The 22,962-nt window shown below is 54.9% G+C and overlaps 1 protein-coding gene across 1 annotated transcript in view; it reads right to left on the reverse strand.

Moving 5' to 3' along the window:
* Nucleotides 1–14,627: 14,627 nt before the first annotated feature.
* APOPT1 (apoptogenic 1, mitochondrial) overlaps nt 14,628–22,962 on the reverse strand; it is a 37,244-nt gene continuing 28,909 nt past the window's right edge. The window contains exons 4-5 of the mRNA XM_012647105.1: nt 17,412–17,502; nt 14,628–14,830 (exon numbers count right to left, since the gene is read on the reverse strand). Coding sequence (XP_012502559.1) covers nt 14,725–14,830; nt 17,412–17,502 — 197 coding nt within the window. The 3' untranslated portion in view covers nt 14,628–14,724. The remainder of the gene's footprint in view (nt 14,831–17,411; nt 17,503–22,962) is intronic.

The following is a 22,962-nucleotide window of genomic DNA, read 5'->3' on the forward strand; positions in this document are numbered from 1 at the left end:
TCGTGCTCCTGCAGGGCGCAGGAGAAGCACGGCACCAGCATCTGCTGTTCCCACTCATGGTGGAAGACGGGGGGAGCCGGCGTGTGCAGAGACCACATGGTGAGAGAGGAAACGGGGGCGGTGCCAGGCTCTTTTTAACAACCAGTCCTTGAGGGGACTCATGGAGCGAGAACTCGCCCCTTGCTGCACGGCGGGCACCCAGCCGCTCGTGAGGGATCTGCCCAGACACCTCCCTCCAGGCCCATCTGCAACACTGGGCCACGTTGCCACCTAAGGTTTGGAGGGACAAACATCTGAGCTCTAGCACCAAGGAAGCCTTCAGCTTTCGTGCTGACAAACGTCCAGCTTCCTCAGCTGCCACCCAAGCTCCCCCTGCCTGGCCTCCCGACGGCTCTCCGGAGGCTTCTCCCACTTCTGTGACCCTAGTCCTGCCTCAGACAAGTTGCTCTTGCTCAGGCTGGTCCTGAACTCCTGAGCTCAAGCGATCCTCCCACCTCGGCCTCCAGGATGCTAGGATGACAGGCATCGTGAGCCACCACGCCTGGCCTCTTCCTTTTTAATGTGCACTTGAGTGACACAGAACATACACTAGAAAAGCATGCCCATTCCAAGTGCCACCTGATAAACCTTCACAAAGTGAGCACACCCTGTAGCCACCACCTAGATCCAGAAACAGGACATTCCCGGCCCCTGGGATGCTGTTGCATGTCTGTACCCCACCATCGTGGCCTCCTGTGTCTGGCAGCTTTCTTGGCTCTGGCTCCCCAAGAGTGTGTGGTTGGGACTCAGCCTGGCTCCCTTTGTAGGAGCAGAAATGGCTACAGCAGTTCAGACACTGCATCTTTTTTTTTTTCAGACAGAGTTTCACTCTGTTGCCCAGGCTAGAGTGCCGTCAGCCTAGCTCACGGCAACAAACTCCTGGGCTCACACAATCCTTCTGCCTCAGCCTCCCAAGTACCTGGGACTATAGGCATGTGCCACCACGCCTGGCTAATTTTTTCTATATATTTCTTAGCTGTCCTGCTAATTTCTTTCTATTTTTAGTAGAGATGGGGTCTCCCTCTTGCTCAGGCTGGTCTTGAACTCCCGACCTCGAGCAATCCTCTTGCCTTGGCCTCCCAGAGTGCTGGGATTACAGGCGTGAGCCACCGCGCCCGGCCCAGACACCACATCTTTATACCTCCCCATCCACAAGGAGAGAGCTCGTCACCTTCTTGCCATCAGTAAATGCCCCAGGCTTCCCCGGAATCCAACCTCCGAAGGCCCAAGCCCAAAACGGAACCAACCCCGGGGCCAAGAAAACCGGCAACCCCCCGCCGGGGCCCAAGGGCAACCCCCCTGGGAAGGGGCAACCGCAAGAACAGGAAAAGAAGGAAAGGGGGGGCAACCCCCCCCCCAACCCCGGCCCCCCCCGCAACCCCAACCCTTTCCTTTGAGTGCACAAACCCTGTTCCTGGGAGCGGCACCCCCACCCCAGAGGCGGGGCGGGGTGTCTCGGGGCCCTCCACACCCCAGCCCCCCTCTCCTATTGGTAAACCTCCCTGGGGTGAGTCTTCTCCAGGGACCCGCCTTCCTGCCCCCAGCTGGCTTCCCTTGTCCCTGTGAAGTGCTCCTGTGGACACTGCTCCCGTGGGGCTTTTCCTTGGCAGATCTCTTAGGCCCATATAATCTGGTGGATTCATAGTCAGGTTTGGGAGAAGGTCACTCATCTCCTCCGGACTCATCCTGTGTTGGTCCAACTGTGACCACTTGCCTCGGACAACGCCCAGGAGAAAGGTGATCCGGGGTGGGTGGTGGGGTTAAAGCACCCCCAGCCTCATATTTCCAGCCACTGCCTGTCACCTGTGCAGAGGGGGTGTCCAGACCTGCAGAAACAGCAGGGGGACAGAGCCGGCCCCGCCTGCTCAGCTCTGCAGGAGACCCAGACGCTGAGCGAGGAAATGTGCAAAGGGAGACGGACGGGCGGCGTGGCTTACAGCCTGCTGGGGAGATCCCGGGGCGAGCCTGGCCGGCTGGGGGTGTCCACTGCTTTCAGCCCCTGTGGTCCCCCCGTCTGCACAGAACCTCAGTAGGCACAGATGTGTTGACACAGAGCACCTCACGCCGGCCGGGACAGGGAGCACCGTCCCATTTTACAGATGGAGAAACCGAGAGGGGAAACTGGCTCAAGTTCCATTTTGCGCTGCCGTCCACTGGCCCGCAGCCACCCTGCTGCTGCAGGAAACAAGACTAAAGCTTTTACCTCCGTCCCAGCTCTGCGGCCTGGCTCTGCCCAGAGGCTGTTAACGGCTGCTGGCAACTTCCCCCCATCGATTCACTCCAGAGGCTGCTGACATGCAGGCTCTGTCCACCCCAGACGTAAATCTCCTCCTCCTCTTCCTCTGGCTGCACATCGACCCCGTCTGGTCCCCAAAGGCTGCCGAGTGCCACCTGCTGCTCGGTCTTCCTTAGCTCTGATTCTGCAAAGCGCACGCCTCCTGCGGCCGCCGGTACAGGTTAGCACAAACAGAACAACAGCGGCCATTAGAACAAACAGAAACCTACTCTCCAGTTCTGGAGGCCGGAAGTGTGGAATCAGGCTCCTTCTCCCCGGTGTCTGCGGCCCCACGCATTCCTGACGCTCCCGCCCTGCAGATGCCCCGGCCACCAGCCCAGCCGCCGCCCGGCCCCCGCAGGCCTCCGCCAGGCCCCAGCTGCCACGCAGACACAAGAGGAGCCTCCGGGCCACCAAACACTATCTGGGGGCCACAGTAAAAAGTGAAAAAGAAGCAGGTAGGAGTAACTTTACTTTTACGTACATAGAGTTTGTTTCTTCGGCAAATTTTATCAAAATCATCAAAATTTTTCAACTTGTGGAAAAATATACATAACATAAAATTCACAATTCTAACCATTTCACATGTGCATTTCAGTGCCATTAAGTGCACTGCACTGCAGTGCCCCCGCGGCCGCAGAACCCTTGCATCGTGCGGGACTGACGCTGTCCGCGCTGAACCGCTCCCCACTGGCCCCGTCCCAGCCCGACTGCCCGTGCCCTTCTGCCTGTTTGCCCTCCCAGGGGCCTCGCGGCGCTGGACCTCACGGCGCTGTACTTGTCCTTTGCAGACCGGCTTATGTCGCCCAGCGCAATGTTCTCAAGGTTGCTCCCCGTTGCTGTAGCCTGTCAGGATTCCCTTCCTTTTTAACAGAGCGTACTGAACCCAACGCGTCTGAAACCGACACTTCGTTTCAACAAGTAACCAGTGTAGGAGATCAGAAACAGCTAGGTCACATTGCGCTTCTCCTCCGAGGTCTTCAGAATCTGCAGTGGAGTTAACTTCCCAGCCTCGACATCGCAAAGGCCCACCAGCCCACACGGCCGTGGCCGCGGCGTGGACAACAGCGACCCTCCCACCAGTGTGGACTCAAATAAAATCTTCTGGCTCCCCCACCGGCTGAGTGAATGGACCGCCCTCCTGGCCAAGGGGACATCCTAAAACTAAATTGCCCGCCGCAGTGAGGGAAGTCAGCTGTGCCTCATCATGCCCCCTCCCTTCTTGGAGTCATCCTTTGTAACCCATCAACAGGCCCCAGGGTGTGCGAGACACACCTGCAGGTCCCCAATTTACACAAGTGCACGTCCAGTGGCTTGTCTCCGATTAGCAGACTTACTTAACATTCCAGGCCTTTAGACAAAGCTTCGTGTCTTTAACCAATTACAGTCAAAGAGTCTTTAAACCCACCTATAGCCTGTAAGCCCCCGCTTCGAGATGGCCCACCTTTTCGGGCCAAACCACTGTGCGCCTCCCACGTATTGATTTGGTTACAAAGGACCCTCTCCCTTCGCGGATGGGTGCCACTCTCCCTGCTGGGCTGCCCCTCGCCTGGACGGCCCGTCCGCCTGTGGACACAGCCTCTCGCACCCCTGCCGGGCCCCCTGCTCCCACCTGCCCCCAGCCGCTCAGCCAGAGCCCAGCACCTGGGACCTGGCCTGGAGACGGGGTCGTAGACATTCTCTGTGTCCCCTGTGCCTGGCAGGGCCTTTCTCACGACAGAGGTGGCACAAGCAACATCCGCTGGCCAAAGGAGGAGCAACATGCCTCTAGCACCTCCTAGGCCGGTGCTGTCCCAGAGAACTCTGCGACGGTGGAAATGCCCTGTGTCTGTGACGTCCCGCACGGCAGCCGCTGGCCACATGAGGCCTGTGAGCACCTGAGGGGTGCTTGTGTGCTGAGGGGCTGAGTTTTAACTTCACTGAATTAATTGAAATGTAATCACCACATGAGGCCAGTGGCCCCCACCACACAGTGCAGCCCTAGGCCCCACTGTCCCCGCCACCCCTGCTCCAGAGCCTCGCACGTCTCAGCAGCAGCCTATGGGGCTCCCCGCTCGTCCTCCCCAACCCTGCTACACCCCGCAGGGATCAGGCCCCGGCCCTCCCTTCCAGACCCCTCGGTGCTCCCCAACGCACTCGGATGAAAGCCCAGGTCTGACCATCTCCCCCTTCCTCCCGGGCTCCGCTGGCCCCCAACCGGCTGTCCTGCTGCTCACGGACCTGCCTTGGTCATGGTGCCCACGGTCCGGGACGCTCCTGCCCCAATCCGGCTCCCTCGCCCTCTGGTTGCCCCCAAGTCCACAGCACTCAGCACCTCCTAACAAGGCATGAAATTGACGTCTCCGTCGTCCGCCCCCCAAGGCTTTCTGCCCCCTGGCTCACTGATGAGCCCCTGCACCGGCAGTGGGGACGCAGCACCCGTCCTTCCTGCTGGCGCCTGGCAGCGGTACCGCACTGGGCTGGGGCTGGCGCTGGCTGAGTGTGAGCCGTGGCAGGCTGTGAGAGGAGCCCCAGGACCCCTCCGAGGGCTGCTCCGGGGGGTGCCGCAAGTCCACGTAAACAAGGCCCTGAGGCCCGTGTCCAGCAGGTGTTATTTGCTCCATTTTTATTATTTGCTAAAAAGGCCCAGACCCCATAGCTGCGCTCACTTGACACATTTGTCAAACGCCTACTCTGTGCCAGGGACCATTGAGGAGATGGTCACAGCCCTGCCCGAAAAGAGGCCACATCCCTGGGTGACCTTGTGTCTCAGGGCCTCGTGTCTCCTTGACCAGATGGTCAGATTCCGCCTCTGCAGCCAGAAGTGTTGCCGGCAGCCCCGCTCTCTGGCTGGAACGAGGCCTGGCCACAAGTGTGGGTCTGGGCCTGCAGTGGCCCTGCCAGGCGTCCTGCCGCATCCCCACCAGGGTGGACGTTGCCCCAGGCCAGGGCTGCACTGACGTCCAGAACCCTGGGGCCAGGCCTGGGGGCACCAAGGACAAGCAGGACGCTGCCTTCGGTTACAAATCAGATCTTCTCTGCACACAGCAGTTTCCCAGCAGACCGACCAGCCTCTCACACACCAGCCCGGCAGCTGCGGGTGCTGCTTAGCCCGGGTGTGGCTGGTGGGGGTGGGGGGACCAGACAGACAGACGGCTCCTCCCCAGGGCCTCTCTGCTCACCACTCTGGCTTTCTCTGTGCCGATCTTTCCGGCCTGCACCCAGCCTCGATCTGTGTTGACGGCAAGCTCGGGTCTCCGTGTGAGGGCGTGCCTGGGTGGGGCGGCCCAGAGGAGCGCACGGCCCCCGAGGACCTGGACAGGAGCCCCTCTGGCCGCCTCCTCCAACAGCCCTTCCTGCACTTTCCCACAAAGGGCTGACTCAGGGCAGAGCGAAGACAGTTAACCCTGCCGATCAATAGCCAAGCAGCCCAAAACGCAGCGTGAGCAGCCTGGACGCCTCTGGGACATTGATCAGCTCATTTCCAACAGCATAAAAGCAAAGAGATGACTCTCCTGGCAACCGCGAGGGGAGCAGGGCGTCCGAGCAGGGGCGTCACCAGGTGGGGGAGGGCGGGCGGCCCTCTAGGTCACAGCTCTTCCCAGGGCCTGGCACGCAGTGGGTGCTCCCTCCTGAGTACTGCTGAGTAAGGACGCTCTGTGCTCCAGGACCCTAGACGGACCCCTCCCGTACCCTTTGCTCTGCCGGGTCACTGCTCCCGGTCTACAGTGGTGTCTGCGGCTCAGAGGGCTCAGGTGCCAGAGCTGCGATTCGGACCTAGTGATACCTGTCCGCAAACGAACGCGTCTGCACTTGCTACGGCGCGGACAGACCTTGAGGACGTGAAGCTGAGTGAAACGCGCCAGTCCCAGGACAAATACTGTAGGGTTCCACTCGTACGGGCGCCCTAGGAGGCGGGGAGTGGGACGGGGGTCGCCAGGGTCCGGGGGTGGGAAGTGGAGAGTGCCTGATGGGGACGGAGTTTCCACTTGGGAAGACGAAAAGCTGTGGACACGGATACCGGGAGGTTGTACGACCACGTGAACGTTCGGATGCCCCTGACCGTGCGCCGGGAAGCGGTTCGAATCGTTACGTGTATTTCACACACGCATCCCCATCTTCATTCTGTTTGGCCTCTGAGCCGCACAGAGGCACGTGGAGGACACACCAGGCTGCCCACCCCACGCACTCCCCCTTCCTCCGCCGCAGCCCTGCATTCGGGCACAGGCCCCGCAACGCGACGGGGCCTGGCCTGGGAGCCCCTTGCTGCTCCTCTGGGCGTGCCCCTCCTGCTGGCTGGGACAGCCACACCTCTGGTCAGCCTGGTCCCCTGAAGAGCCATGCATGTGGTACAGGTGGAGCCCCCTGGAGCTCCCCAGTCTTCAGGCCGGGCTGCCCAGGGTCCTGGGGGAGGAGGGCGCTCTGCAGGGCAGCTCCGGGCAGGAGAGGGACCCAGGAAGGGGCAGCGAAAAGGAGGGCGCCAGGGCTGCTGTGTGCAGCTGTGAACACGGAGCCTGGGACTTCAGACTGGCGCTGGGTAGGGTGTGGAGGCTGGCAGAGGTGCCACAGGCCCAGGGCCCACTCCTGGCTGTGTGCCGCTGTGACCCGCAAACCCTCCGTCCAGTGTGAAAGAGCGTGTCCTGCTCAGCACGGGCCTGGCGCGTGTCAGATGCTCAGTTCACGGCCCTTAAGGAAAAGAAAACGACCTCTTCATCTGCAGTCAGCAGCACGAGCAGAAAGGAAAGGGGCGAGAGGAGTGACCCGGGCAGCTCTGGGGCTTTGCCTCAGCTACGGGACCGGAGTGGACGAGAAACGGCCACAGCAAGACGGCGCCTCGCAGCAATGCCTGCAAGTGGAGCGGGAGGGGCAGAGGCGCGGGGCCACTCGTGGGTGCAGGGGGCAGGAAGGCCACCAGGCAGGGTTTCCCCCAGCCTGTGCCGGTCCAGGGAACCGGTTCACGGGCGTCCAAGATGAGAATGGGACGCCGTTCAGCAAATTTGGTGGGAGAAGGCAGAGGGTGGCAGGATCAAGGAAAGGAATTTTGTTCTTTGTTTGGGAGGAGGGACCCCAGCAGGTCTACAGGGGAGGCGAGGAGGAAACCGAAGACTCGGGAGAGAAAGGGAGGACTGGCGGCACCCAGAGAGGACGTGCCTGAGCGTCTGCCCACATGCAGGCAGCAGGCGGCACAGAGATCTCCACGTACCCCGGGCGCCCCGCAGCCTCCCCCACTATCGACATCCCCACTGGAGGGGTGCATTTGCTAGAATCGGTGGACCCACACGGCACGGCTTTATCACCCCAGTCCTCGGTTTACGAGAGGGTTCCCTCTTGGTGCAGTGCATGGGTTTTGACAAACGCATAATGACGTGTGTCCACCAGCGTAGTATCCTACAGAGCAGTTTCACTGCCCTAAAAATCCCGTGCTCCCCCGTTCAGCCCCCGCCCCAGCCCCGCAGCCGCCGATCGACTCTCGCCACAGCTCTGCCTTTGCCAGCGCCGTGCAGTTGGAACCGCGCGGTTCGCTGCCTTTTGCTTCTCTCGGTTAGTGACACACGTGTAAGACTGCTCCGTGTCTCGTCACAGCTTGGTAGCTCGTTTATTTTTAGTGCCGAATAATATTCCATTGTCTGGATATTCCGCATTTCTTTATCCACTCATCTACTGAAAGATAGCCTGGTGAATTCTAAACCTGGCAATCACCAACTGAGCACAGGTTTTTGTGGACTGTTTTCAACTCCTTTGCATAAATACCGAGGAGCGTGACTGCTGGGTCGTACGGTGAGGGCATGTTTAGTGTTGTAAGAAACTGACAAACGGTCCAAGTGGCCGGACCACTGTGCATTCCCCCAGCAAGGGACGGGAGTCTCGCCGCTCCACCTCCTCGCCAGCTCTCGGAGTCGCCGGTGTTTTGTCAGTGGCCATTCTAACAGGTGCGCAGTGATATTTCATTGTTTTAATTCGCATTTCCCTAAAGACATGCTGTTGAACATCTCTCCGCGTGCTGTTTCGTATCTGTATACATTCTGGCTGAGGTGTCTGTTCAGATCTTTTGCTGACGTTTTAATTGGGTTGCTTGTTGTCTTACTATTGAGTTTTAGAAGTTCTTTGTATGTTTTGGATAACGGTGGCATGTTCATTTTCCTTTTTTTGTTCTGTTGGTTTGTTTTTTGAGACAGGGTCTCGCTCTGTCAGCCAGGCTGGAGTGCAGTGGTGTCATCATCATAGCTCACAGCAACCTCCAACTTCAGGGCTCGAGCAATCCCCCTGCCTCAGCCTCCCCAGTAGCTGGGCCTGCAGGTGTGCACCACCACACCTGGCTAATTTTTCTATTTTTTGTGGAGATGGGGTCTTGCTCTTGCTCAGGCTGGGCATGTTCATTTTCAAGTGGCAAGGCCCACTGGCCGAGTAGGAATCCGAGGGGATGGCCCCCAAGCACTGACCCAGGATGAACTCTTCTCTGCAAAAGTATCTCACTACTGACGCCCAGCACAAGCACTCGCCTCCCGGGGGTCTCTCAGGCTGTTTTAAACCAGCCTCTGATGGTCAGGCCCAGAGATGGATGCAGCGGCCCCACCAGGCTGGCTTGGTTCCAGGTGGACCCTGGGATTCAGAGCCAGTTGGATGTGGACTGAAATGTACCCGGACCACCCGACCCCCTTCGCCATCCCCAACCCCCAAGGACGAAGACTCGGATGCTGCTCTGGGCACGGGTACATGAGGTAATAGGGTCAGTCGGCCTTCTTTCTGGGTGCAGGGGAAAGAAACGTGAATCACATTCGTTCGAGTAAGTGTCCACCTGACATTGGAGGTGGACCTGGGGCCTTGGGCGCGGCTGGATCCATCACCCCTAGGCTCCTGGCTGCAGTCTTCCTCTTTGCGTTTCTCAGCTCCGCTTTGCTGAGTTCGTTTCATCCACAGGAAGCACCAGGCCTACACCCTTGGCTTCACAACCCCTGGAAAGTTTCTCTGGGGGCAAAGTCTCACAGTGTAAGCAGGAGTTTACCGCTGACTGGCTTGGGGCAGGGTTTGGGTGGGGCTGTGAGGGCATTCTAGGCCACAGCTGATAGGTGAGGCCGGTAAGGAGCAAGACAGGTGCCCTCGACAGGGAGTGGATGGAAGCTGTGGAGGGTGTCAGGGCCCGAGAAGGGTTCACGTAGATGTTTGCACATCCCTACTTGAAATTTCATGTTTTAAAATTTGGCAATTAAGCCAGGTGTGGTGGCACACACCTGTAGTCCCAGCTACTCAAGAGGCTGAGGCAGGAGCATCACTTGAGCCCAAGGAGTTTGAGACCAGCCAGGGCAACATAGCAAGACCCCATCTCTAAATAAATTTTAAAAAATAAAAGAGGCTATTGATTTCACAGTGCTATTTCCTTTATTAACTAGCACTTGGAAATAATTGCTGTATGTTCAAGTGGAGATGCTTCTGCAATTCAAAGTTAAGAATATAATTAAAATCTATGATAAACTGGGAATGTAAACATGAAAATCAGATCGGTTGATTCCATAAGATAGTCTGGTGGGATCTTCATTGTGGGACTATCTTTTTCTTGGACCTTAAACCCTGCAGGTCTTTGAGCACTTCGGGGGGAGCAAGAGCAGATCACTGCCCAGCACAGAGCAGGGGCTCCGCGCTGTCGGGTGAATGGATGTCAACAGGTTTTTGACTATTCCCACTCTCCTCCTCCCCTCGAATGCCCGCATCCTGTAGTCAAGGGAGAAGCCAGCACAGCCGGTCAACGGCCGGAACGGCGGGAGCACGAGGGCCGGCGAACCGCGTCCACCCTGAGGCGGGGGCCGCCCCGCTGACGGTCACCAAACAAGCACAACAAGATGCGAAGACTCCGGAGAGAAACGAAGGCACCGCAGCACAGCGCTCTAAGGGATGCGTGTTAAAAGGCAATCACCTCAAAATAAGAAACGCTGCAGGCTCGAAAGCCTGAAAGGGCATCCGCCAAGACTCCGCCAATCCAGACCCAGTGGGCTGCAACGGAGGAGAAGCCGCTAGTGGCGCCCGAACCCCAAACTCTATGGGTCCCTCAGCTCTCCCTTTGGGAAAATTAATTCTCTATTTAAAAAGAAAGGCCATTCCTTTGTAGTCTTTTTCCTGTGCTAACGGAAGCATTGTTAAATCTTTAACTTAAAAAATGTCAGCAGAATATGACTATTTTTAAGTTTCTGTTTTTAAAAAACTGAAAAAAGCAATGCTGGTAGCAAAAAAAATCAGCAAACAGAAAGTGTTGTCCTGTAATTTCCCACATAATCAGAAGTCTAAAACAGTCATTGCAAATTTACACAACAAAGGACTCTCTGTGGCTCTCTACCCTCCTGGGGGAGGAAGCTTCCAGAAAGCTGAGGCATAAAGGAACCAGCCACTTCCCCGCAGCAGAAACGGCCGGAGGGTCCCATCAGGAGAGGGGCGCGAAGGATGAACACGCTCTGCGCTGAGCACAAGGCTTCCCGCGAACGTGACGCAATTCTGTGTTCCTTAAGAGGAGTGTGAGTGTGGCACTCGGGGCCAGGAGACCTCTAGCCCCCACAGGTAGCTCCTGAAGGTTCTCTGCGTGCCTGCAGCCACCCGCACTCCTGATCACGACAGGGTGGCCTGCGGGCCAGCCTCCCGCTGCTGCAAAGGTCTTCCCGCAAGAGTCACCATCAGCTACCGCAGTGCCCGCATTTGTGGAGAGCCTGTGAGGTGCTCAGGCCCAGCCTGTGACGTGTGACACCACAGCACCAGATGTGCCACTTCCGACCCTGCCAGGGCCCGCAAAGGGGGTAAGGGGAGCGTTATTACAGCCAGAAAGCCGAGGCCTGGAGGCAGACGAGGCCTCCTATGCATTATTAGTATCCAATAAACACAAAGAAAGACGAGGTCCCTTCTGTCGCTGACCTGGCCAGCTCCGGCGGGTCCCCCTGTACTTCTGACAGCCACATACCATTCAGTTCCTTTTTTTGGGTGAATATGAACAGTTAAAAAAATCAATGTCAGGAGGATGGGTGTGGGATAAAAATTTACCAATTGGGTACCATGAACACCATTCTGGTGACGGGCAAACCAAAAGCCCTGACTTAAGCATTATACAAGATATCCTTATAAAAAAAAAAAAAGCCACATGTACCCCCTTAATTAATATTTTGAAATTTCAAAAAAAAAAAAAATCAATGTTGGCCAGATGCAGTAGCTCACAACTGCAGTCCCAGCACTCGGGAGGCTGAGGCTAGGGGATCGCTTGAGCCCAGGAGTTTGAGGTTGCTGTGAGCTATGACGATGCCACTGTACCCCAACCCAGGTGACAGAGCAGGACCCTGTCTCCACAAAATAAACAAAAAAACACAAACACTCCAATATCTATAAATACCACCCAACGCAAAGAGCAGAGAAGAGGCTCAATTTTATTTTGCTTTTTAATTCAGAAGACAGAAGCATTAAAAATACATGGAATTTAATCAAACATGCATTTTGTGGTAAAAGTGGTATAAAATACATCACTGAGATAAGCTTTATTTTGCAAAAATTTGAAAGTCCACAGAAATACTTTATTTGAATATGGCTGTGACAATTATCTTAACCTAATTTTTAAAAAACTGAGCATATAAATTTTAGGGTCAAAATAAACCTTAATTACAATTTATCTGCATTATTTGTGACCAAAAGTAACATTTACCACAATCGTTTAATCTTAAATGTTGAAGACTCCAAAACAGGAAAACAGCTTGATGTTACTTGTTAATTTGCTTAGAGCATTTAAGAATCTAAATAGTTAACACCAAGAATCAGACTAAACTCTTTGCCATTAAATAAAATTAATACAAAAGGACAACGTATATATATATGTGTGTGTGTGTGTGTGTGTGTGTATGTATATATATAATTTTTTTTTTTTGACACAATGTCTAGCTCTGTCACCCAGGCTAGAGTGCCGTGGCGTCAGCCTAGCTCACAGCAACCTCAAACTCCTGGGCTCAAGCGATCCTCCTGCCTCGCGCTCCCAGAGTGCTGGGATTACAGGTGTTAGCCACCGCGCCCGGCCAGGACGACATATATGTTACTGAGATTTCAACTGCAATTAGGTCTTTAGTTGCTAAAAATATTCTGCCAATCCCTGGTATCTGCTTCCCACAGAACTGATGTCGGGCGGGGCGCTGCCAGGAGCACCACAGGGACTAGAGGAGCGCGGTCTGCGTGCTGAGGGTGTGGGCACTGCCTGTTACCTGCATCTCGCCGAGGGGCGTCGGGTCAGGACACCCACCACTCCCACGTCACTTCCCAGCCAGGACACTGCCAGTGTGGGTCACTGCTCCTCCGACACCTTTCAAGGAAACTTTATTTTCACAACTTTTACTTTACAAAGTCGAAGGAACAACGTGTGCTCCCCTCCCCTCTGTTCAGAGCTACAGAACAAAGGTTTGCTTTCTGCTCGTTCCTGAGTCACTCTTCAAAGGCAGCAGCGTCCTTGGCCTTAGGCCTGAGGGGCTCTGGTGGAGGACGAGAACCCCGAGTCTGCCCGGCTCCCGTGTCACTCTGCCCGAGCCCTGGCTTGCAGAAGCTGCCACTGGATGGGGACCTGACCAAGGCCCACCCGTCAGAAGGCCGGCAGCTCCCCCGCAGGTGGACGGACATGGAGACTCGTGGCTCTTGACTGACACTGGGGGCGTCGTGATCTCTGGCCCTCCAAGCTTCAGGGACCTGGACGGTCTGACTCCAGAGATCTCTGGCTTCTAACATCGACCTGGCCCCCCTGCCTGGAGCTAGCGTAGGTTTCTCTTTCCCGGCACCTCCGGAACCTTCCCTCTAGGAGCCCCAAGGATCTCCAGGAGGTCAGTTATGCAATGCGATGAGGAGAGTGACAGATGGCAAAAGTTCTTGCATGACGCAAATACTTGTATCGATCACGAAGCCACCAGCACGAGGGCTGCCCAGTGATGGGGCCATCTAGGTGCCAGGCTAACAACTCAGGGTCAAAATGACTTCGCCATCTGCGTGCGATGAGGACACACAGTGTCTGAGAGGCCTCCACCCACAGCCCTGCAGGTCACACCTTCACGCGCTTGCTGTGCCTCCGTAGGCAGGGAACAGTCTACGCCGACGCACATGCGCACGCGTCTCGGGCACGCACACCGGAGTTCGCTCTCCTGGAAGACAGATCTCCTTTCCGACAATCTACTTGTGTTTTGCTGGTGAGAAGTCACTCTCAAAACCCTAAGACCTCATGTGCAAAGAGAGTTGTGTCTCGGGGCGTTGCTATGTATCCCAGTGTCACATTACCTGGGAGAAGTTTAAAATCTGAAGGATGAGAGAAGGAATTGAAAGCTAGAGAACCGCTCATGGCTTTGGCCCTGCCAGCACGGGAACCTGCTCCCGGCTTCTGTGCAGGCACACGAAGTCTCGGGCGCTGGCGACAGGCGGGTGCGTGAGCGCGCCGGTGCAGAGCCCCGTCTGTGAAACGCGTCGCTAGTGTGGTGCAGTCCGTGTCCTCCACTCTGCTGTGGAGACTCTGCGTCGAACGACCAAGCTGAACTTTTCAGACACGCAGGGAGACGAGGCTCCGCCCATTTCCCCACCCCGCAGGCCGATAAAGGCCTTGGAAATCATCTTTGGTGGCAGCAGAGTCTAAGCCGCAGCACGAATTTAGTCTTATGACTTCGTCATGCCCCATTTTGGAATAAAAACCATTTGCCAAGTAGTTTTTGGCTAATTCCAAACGTCTCTCTCCTCAGAGGACACGCTTCCTCGGCGTCCCGGCTCAGAGGTCATTCCCTGTGGCACAGGCAGGCGTGCCCCCTGCAGGCGTGACCCACCCCCCGCCCCGCGCTACATGGCCATGACGCGGGACGAAGCCAGCCTCACCGTTTTATAACCACACAGCCCAAGCTCACGAGGCTGATTTTAAAAAGAAGAGGGCCATGATCCAGGTCGCAAGCTGCTTGGGAAAACACAGGAAACCGAGGCTCTGCCTCGTGTCACCGGAGAGCTCTCGGACAAAGGGCCTGCTTTGCTCTACGTCTGCACTGGCGTCGGCACGACCCCGTCTCATTCGGGGCACAGCCTGTGAGGACCTCAAATCCACAGCTACCCACGCACGGTGAGGGCGGTGCTAACACCGCAGCCAGTTACTGAACTACTCCCGTCATCGGACTAACATGTTTTCCAAGTGAAACTTTATTAATATTTTTATATTCTATTTATATTGGTGTAACTCAAAACACGGAAAACTGGCACGCGGCGCTCGGGCGTGACGAGGAGCCAGCGCAGAAGCCACAGTCAGGAGGGAACCACGACCCACGTTCTCCCGGCCCGCCCAGCCCTACCCGGAAGTGCGGGCCGAGGGGACTTCCCGGGACCGACGGTTTTTGGCCCCTGCACAGTGAGCTCCGGTGACCGCGCACTTCTCTGGAAACCTGGAGCGGGCGCCGGGCCCCAGCGCACTCCTAACTGCGCGACTTCTTTCGCTTCAGTCTCAGCTTGCTCCAGATCCTCTCCAGGGCCACTCTCGCCATGAAGAAGGTGATGGCGAAGTTGCGCTTGTACCACTCTCTGTGGAGAAAGGGGAGCAGCACAGGTGGCCCGGCCCCACCCCAGGGACGGGGCCTGCCGCCCACGCCCACAGGCAGCTCCCCGCACAGCCAAGTCCCTCTGGCCAGTCCTGCCCCCTCGCCGCCCTCCGCTTCCTGCCCTGCTGAAGCCAGACTGTCCGGGAATCTCCTTTCCCAGGGGAGAGGAAGGCTCAACGCCAGGTTCCCGCAAGCCCCCCCCACCTCCTCCATCCCTGGAGGTCGCTGCAATCAATGCTCCTTTGCTTTTTGCTAAAAGGCTCCAAAAGAGCCCCGGGAAACCTCCCTGAGTCCAGCAGCATTCCTGGGGAGGCAGCTGTGGCACAGGGAGACCACCTAGCAAAGCGGCTCAGTGGGGAACAGGGGCCTACTGGCTTTGGCGCCTCATCTGCACAAAAAGTGCATGACAAAAGTACTCCATTGTGAGAAGCTAATCTATCACAAGTGCCAACATCATAAAGGTCCATATCCTCTTTTTCTAGTTGATCCGAGCTTTTATGTAATTTGTGTCCCTGAAGAGATAATTCCAGAAGTTCCCATGCAAACATCCCCATGGAGTTCGCACACAGCCACGGGCTGGCTCTCGGGTGAGCTAGTGTACAGGACGTGCCAAAACTTGCAAATTCACCCCATTGTTGGCACTTTCGAATTGAATAGGCAAAGCCGGGAAGGTTTCCAAAGGGCAGCGCACACATTCCAGACTCTCAGTGCTAAGCCCTTGGAAGCTGAACTACCAGCCAGCGAGTCCCAGGGTTTCCCAGCGCGACAAGCTAATGCGCAAACGCGGACTTCTGTGCCCACTGGACTGGCGAGAGTCACTGAGCCTCAGCACGGAAGGGAGGAGAATAATGAAGCGCTCAAAGGCAGTGAGAGCGACAGGACAGACCCGTGGCTGGACAGAAAGCCCTCTCCACACGAGCACGGCCTTTACGCTTCGAGCCACGTGAGTGGGGCCAGAGTGAGAAGCGGTGCACTAAGAAAGAAGGGCTTCCGGGGAAGGAAACCTGGTATCCCACTGGGATTAAAATCCTTACGTTATTGAGGAAAAGCCAGATTCCACGTCACTAACGCAGATGACTGATCTGACAATGTGGGTGAAAAGGCAGACTGTGCATTTCCTGTTTACATGGGGACAGCGGCGGCACAGAGAGGTGGTCTTTGGACCCCTCTGTGGCCTCGCCCTGGGTAAGGCTGGTCCTCTTCACCCCGCGTGCCGCACGGGGAGCGCCGAGCCCGCGCGGTGCAGACGAGCTACGCGTCCAAAGGGCCAGGGAAGCGTCGTCAACACTCTCCTGACTGAATAACGTGACTGGCTCGGAGGACACGTGACAGCCTTGGACACAGAACCGGATGTGGCAGGACTGATCTCTAAGGCAGGCTGCTACCCTCCAGCTCATCCGGCCTCGCCCACCATCGACATTCAGGGTCTTGCCGTACCTGCCCACCTGGCTCTGTCACTGCTGTATTTTAAAGCAAATCTCAAACATCACCTCCTCTCATTTCACCTGTAAACACAGGTCGTTACGTATCTGTAACCAGTTAAAGCCTTCTTTAAAAACACATAGCCACAATCCCATCATTGTGCCCGAAAAACGGAATATAATTGATTGATACAAATTAATCTACGGTCACCATTCAATTTCCTCCATCTGTCCAAAATAGTTTTTCACAGATGGTTTGTCTGAATCCAGAGCCAAAGAAAGTCTCTCTTAGTCTATCCCCTCCCCACTTTTTTATTTTTGCTTATTCTAGTTACTTGTAGAAGAAACTAGATAGAATCTCCAACTAATTCCAAATTTGTAGAATTTCCAACATTTTGAGTTAGGATGACTGTATCTTCAGCTAACATTCAAAGACGGTCCTCTGTGACCACCCCACCCCCAGCCCCTTTACCCTTTCCTGTAAACTGGTACTTGGATTTGGAGGCCTGGTGATTCCATTCCATTTTCAGTAAGGACACCTCGCAGGGGGTGCACGCGCGCCCCCGCATCACACAGAGGCTGGCCCCCACCTCATGTGGCGTGGAGAGGCAGGGCCAGATGTGTCAGCCCGACCTGCCCGTCAGGAAGTCCCCATCAGCCTTCTTGGCCAGTGGTTCTAGCGGCCACGATGACTGCTGCCTAGAGCGGTGGTCTCATTAAGAAAATGCTAATTTGCTAACCCTATCACCCTGCATTCGCTAGCTGTGTCTCTTCTAAGAAGGATGCTGCTTCGTTTGGATACCTTGATACAGGAAAGGCATGAATGCTGCACATTCTTTGGATTCTTTCATTTATCAATTCTCAGAACGATGAGTTGACAGCCTAGCCATGTCCAGAGAGAGGCTTTTGTCAGTGTCATTATGACTGCAAAGATGTTTGTAGAGTTGGTATCATTTTTTTTAAATTTGATGTCTTTTTGGCTGGGCATAGCGGCTCCTGCCTATAAGCCCAGCGCTTTGGGATGATCATATAAACATGAGTATCTTGTATATAAACATGAATATCTTGAAATTCAGGTAAGAAAATAATCCTACCTAATCTGGATGTGATATTTGCATTTTTAGGAAAGAAGTAAGCGCTTACCTGTTATAATACATGTGCTTCTGAAAATTTTTACTTAAAAATTCCTTATAAAAGCCAGCCATTTCTTCAGCATTCAGTGTTGCTTTCTGACCTGAAAATTAATTTCAACTTAAACATGAAGACTTAAGGAGAAGGCATAAACAAAAAAATGATCAGAGTTAATAAAAGAATTCAGCAAGTTTACAGGATACAAGATGAATATACAAATATCAGTTTATTTCTATACACTAGCAATGACCAGTCTGAAAATAAAATTAAGAAAACAGTTCCATTTACTATAGCATCAAAAATAATAAAGACTTAGGAATAAATTTAAGACAAGATACGTAAGACTTGTATACTGAAAACTACAAAACACAGTGGAGGCCAGGCGTGGTGCCTCACGCTTGTAATCCCAGCACTTTGGAAGGTCAAGGCAGGAGGATTGCTTGAGCCCAGGAGCTGGCAACCAGCCTGGGCAACACAGCGAGACCCTATAGAGACAGGATCTCAAAAAGTTAAACATGGACTTATCATAAGCCCTATGTGGTATCATGGAAAGATATCTGGTCTTTGTCCCCAGTTCCTGGCACAGAGGTCCTAAAACCCTTAGAATTTCCTGAGTGACAGCAGCTTCTTTTGTTCTAACGAGGCAGCTCTTAGTAGGCTCCTACACAGCTTCGGGACGGGGGCTGGCCACCAGAAAGACTGAGCCTCGATCAGAAGCTTGGAACTTTCACCCCACTCCCCAACCTCCAGGGAAGGTAGAGGAGCTAGCGATGGACTCAGTTGGCAATGGCCAATGTAATCAGTCGTCCCTACCAAACGAGCCTCCATACAAACTCCGCAACCACGGGGCTTGGCGAGCTTCTGGGCTGGCAAACACATCGAGGTGCCGGGAGGTGGTGCCTGCGGAGGGCGGGGGAGCTCCACGCCCCCCCCACCTTGCCCTCTGGCTGTTTCTGAGTTCTATCTGGATAATAAAACAGTAAGTAAAGCACTTTCCTAACTTTTGTGTGCTGTCTTAGCAAATTACAAAGCCTGCAGAGGGGGTCATGGGAACCCCTGATTTATAGCGGGTCAGCTGGAAGGTCAAATGGCTTCTGAAGTGGAGGTGGTCTTAGGGGACTGAGCCTTTTAACCTGCAGCATCCGACACTAACTCCAGGTAGGTGATGTCAGAATCCAACTGAACTGCTGGAAACCTCGTTGATGCTGGAAAGCTGGAGAAGGGGAATGGGAAAGACACCAGGAGGGGAAAACCTCTCAATCCGGAAATTCCACTTTCACGTATATACACGATTATTCATAGCAGCATAACTCCCTTTAGTCAAAAAGTAGAAACAGTCCAAATATCCATCAGCTCATGAAGGGATACATAAAATGTGATATATCCAATGGAGTCTTATGTGGCCATAAAAGGCATCTCCAAAGCACTGACACCTGCTACGACAGTGATGGACCCTGGAAATGCCATGACTTAAGCGAAAGGCGCAGACACCAAAGACCACAGCCTGTATATTCCCATTTATCTGGGAACGGCCAGAACAGACAAATCCACAGAGACAGGAAGGGGCTTCCAGGGCTGGGGAAGGTGGGCATTGAGACTGACTGCTAGTGGGTGGGGGTTTCCTTCTGAAGTGATGAAAATGCTCTGGAATTAGAGAGCAGTGGTAGCTGCACAATCTTGTGAATACTAAAAACCACTGAATTATACACTTTAAAAGGGTGACTTTCATGTTATCTGAATTTTATCTATGTAAAGAAAAAAAGACTTAAGGTATCTGCCTGTATCATTAGACCCTAAAGATCGCAGAGTAACTAATTTTTCTCCCAACTGGTAGAGACACAGGCGTGTGCCTATACGTTGCGTGTAACGTGCGACGTGTTTTATCACGCACACACCAATAGCTTCTGAGGTCTCTAAAGAAGAACCGTGAGCTGCCGCTGTAAGGCAATGAAATGTTTCCCAACTGAACGCATCCTGGCCCGAGAGCCTGCACATCCCTGGGATAGGTACTAACTGTCCCATTTCCAAGTCAGTGAGCACACACAGAACCGGGTCACATGTCAAGCGCTGGCGGGGAGGGATGACACGCAAAGACTGGCACGGCCTGCCTTTGCGCGCTCCCTGCCTTTGCGCGCTCCCGTGCAGTGCCCACCCGCAGGGCTCACCCACGCTCACAAGGCCCAACAAGGCCACACAGGACAAGACCCGCAGCCCACCACGGGGGCAGCCTGAAGTGCAGTCCGCAGGGCAGCCGGTGGCCAGGCTCATGCCACCCAGCTACGGCGCAGGGACGAGGGAATGAGACCAGGGCTGGGTGGAGGGCGCGGGGTGGGGGCAGGAACCAAGCAGGAAGCGCAGTCTCCCGTGGGCGCCGAGGGCACGGCGCCAGGGTTCCGCACTTGCAGCGCAGCCACCCGGACAGGCAGGGAGGCCGCGCAGGCGCCTGCCCGGGCTGCAGTCCACTCACCTCCCCCAAGCTGCCGCCTCCAGCAAAGCACATGCCACCTGGTGGCACATCTGGTACTGAGCCTGCAGCTCACCGGGGCGTGCAGGGGGACAGGCTGGCAAGGTGACCCAAGGCAGTTTCCCCAGAAGAGGGGAAATGTTTGGCCAACCCCTAACTCGCACAGACAGAAACACACGCTCGGGTGGCACGGCACAAGCACGGCTGTTCCCTGGCCACACAGCAGACAGAGGACAAGAGTTAGGGCTTCTCTGGCCCTGACAGGGCCTGGAGCCCGAGACAGCCGGACATTGCCAGAATGAACAGCGACCACACCCGCTCTGTTCCCCTCAGCCTGCCGTTCACTGCAGTCTGGGGCCACTTAGTGTCGCTTCTGTGCCTCTGTTTACTCAACTCTGTGACGGAGATGAAGGCAGTACAGTCGCCCTCCCTCATCCCCAGCTCCCCTTTCCGTGGTCTCAGTCACCCAGTCAACCTGGTCCAGAAATATCAGATGGAAAATTCCAGAAATAAACAATTAGTGAGTTTTAAATTGCACGCCGTGTAAGCAGCGTGATGAAATCTCCCAAGCTCTGACTCCGTCCTGCCCGGGAGGGGAATCACCCTGTGTCCAGCGTGTCCACGATGCAGACACTCCCCGCCCACTGGTCACCTAGCAGCGGCCCCGGTGACGAGATCCGTGCAGACGCTCGGTGCCTGCATTCCGGTCCCCCTCATTCCACTTAGTAGCGGCCCCCAGTGCAAGAGTAGTGATGCTGGCATATTGTCATATTGCTCTATTTTATTATCCTGTTAATCTCTTACTGTGCATAATTTATAAATTAAACTTTATTCTAGAAATGGACATACAGCCACCCCTTCGTATCTGCAGGGGACGGGTTCCAGGCCCCCCTCAGATACCAAAATCCAGGGACGATCAAGTCCCTTACATAAAACGGTGCAGTATGTGCTTATAACCTACACACATCCTCCCTGTGCTTTAAATTATCTCCAGATTACTTATAATACAATGTAAATGCCATGTGAATAGTTATTTATTATTGTACTGTTATTTTTGTTTTGAATATTTTGATCTGTGCTTGGCTGAATCTGCAGACGCAGAACCCACAGACACAAGGGCTGTCTGTGTAGGAAAAACACGGTATCTGCACAGGGTTCAGGACCGTCCTTGGTTTCAGGTGTCCACGGGGGGTCTTGGAACGGATCCCCATGGACGAGGGGAGCCTACTGTATCTGTCTGATGCATCACTTAATACACAGAGCATTTAAAACAACATCTGGTACTTTTTAAGGGCTTAGTAAATGTGTTCCTCTGATCCAGCTTTCCTGCTGTTCCCTCTTTCTAGAAGATTCCTCCCCAGCTGCCTCTTCCTGCCAGACATCCACTCTCTCCACCACGTCCCTGCTTGTTTTTCTTCCAGGGTCAACCCACCCTAAAAGCGCAGCGTGTATTTATTAACCCAAGTGTGTGCTGGTCACACTCTGCCCCACGCTGGCACTTCGGCTCCACGAGGCGGAGGCCGTGGCTCTGTCTCGCCCACCCGGTCCCAGTGCCCAGCACCACACCTGGTACCTGCGCACCTGGAATCGATGAGCGAGTGAAGGCACGCTAGGAGGGGCAAAAGGGGAGCAACCAGCGACCTGAGGAGGGAGGGAGCCGCGGGGTAGAAAACAGGGTGGAAGCCACTCGCGGCCGTGGACCAGATCAAGGGTGTGGAGGCACAGGTGTGTGCGCACCCTCGCGTCAGCTGCCCCTCCCACCTCTCCGGCCTTGGCAGGAAGGGCTGCTCCACTCGGGGCCAAGCCCGTCCCTCCCTGGCTGCGTGGCCCTGAAACTGTGACTTCTCTCTGCCTCAGTCTCCTCATCTCTAGCACGTGATCACGACAGCATGCTCTGGCAAGCCTGCTTTGAGACCAGGTTCTAGTCTGTGTGGCAGGAGGGACAGGGCCTGGCACAGAAGTGCTCACTTGTCATCGCTGCTGTTCGTGCAGCCACGAGAACCCACGGGCAGGCAGAGCTCACTGTCACTGACTCCCTGCCACGGGGTTCTCAGGCAGGTCTGCCTTGCCCAAAGGCCAGAGGAGGCTCAGCACGCGGCATCACAGCGTTTGCTAAGCGCACGCTCCACACCCGTCGGCACCGCAGCTTGTTACCGAACATGAACTGGGTCTAGAGAGAGGCAGAGCACTAACTCATTACATGTTCACCGAAAACCAAGTGGGTGTTTCGTAAATACCAGCTGACTTACAGTAAACCCATCTTGATGGCATACTTTTCTCCACTACATAAGCACTTCGGGAATAAAAGAAATAAAAGGAGAGAATTCTGCCTGCCCTACAAACGAGATTTAATTTGGGGACAGGCAGAACTGAAATCATGGTATTCTGCCTTCTGCGCCTGAAATTAAATCCGTCATTTTTCTGCATTGCTGCAGACTATGCCAGTGAGGTGCGCCGAGTGAGGGGTGCAGCACCACGGCCTTGGCTAATCTGCTACTGCTGGATATTTAAATAGCTCCCGCTCTCTGGCAATGAACCATAACGCTGCTAGGAACAGACTGCTTAACTCCTCTCATGTTTTCCCATAATGAATTCTTAGAGTCCGTGGTCACCATTTTCCCACTTCGCAGGTGTGTAACTCGTACAACCAAATCCTTCTAGAAAAGAGGCTGGGAATTTTATACCCCACCAGCATTGAGTCTCAACACTGAAATCTTCCCCATGCATTTGGTATGTATGAAATGATGACTTGGTCCTTTATTAACGCCTTTTGCATGGAATTCAGAGCTTGAGCATTTTTTCTTCTTACTTACAGTTATTCTATTTTCTATTCGTGTGTTGTTTCTGCAAATTTGTTGCATCTTTTCCTAAAGTCTGGATTGCCCCTGTCATCTTTGCCACGAGCACTTGCCCGTCTGGTATTTTCTAGACCCTGACTCCTGTGTGTGCCCAGCCCTCCTGCCCCCTCCCGTCTCCATGGCAGCAGCCACATCTCGTCTGGCACAAGCCCCGCCTCTGCCTCGGCTGATCCCTGCGCCTCCCGGCTGGGTGGGAGCCAGCTGGGGAGAGGCCAGCCTCTGCTGGCTCCTTCCTTGAATT

Source organism: Propithecus coquereli, unplaced genomic scaffold (assembly GCF_000956105.1).
Source record: "Propithecus coquereli isolate 6110/MARCELLA unplaced genomic scaffold, Pcoq_1.0 Scaffold256, whole genome shotgun sequence".
Classification (NCBI taxonomy): Eukaryota; Metazoa; Chordata; class Mammalia; order Primates; family Indriidae; genus Propithecus; species Propithecus coquereli.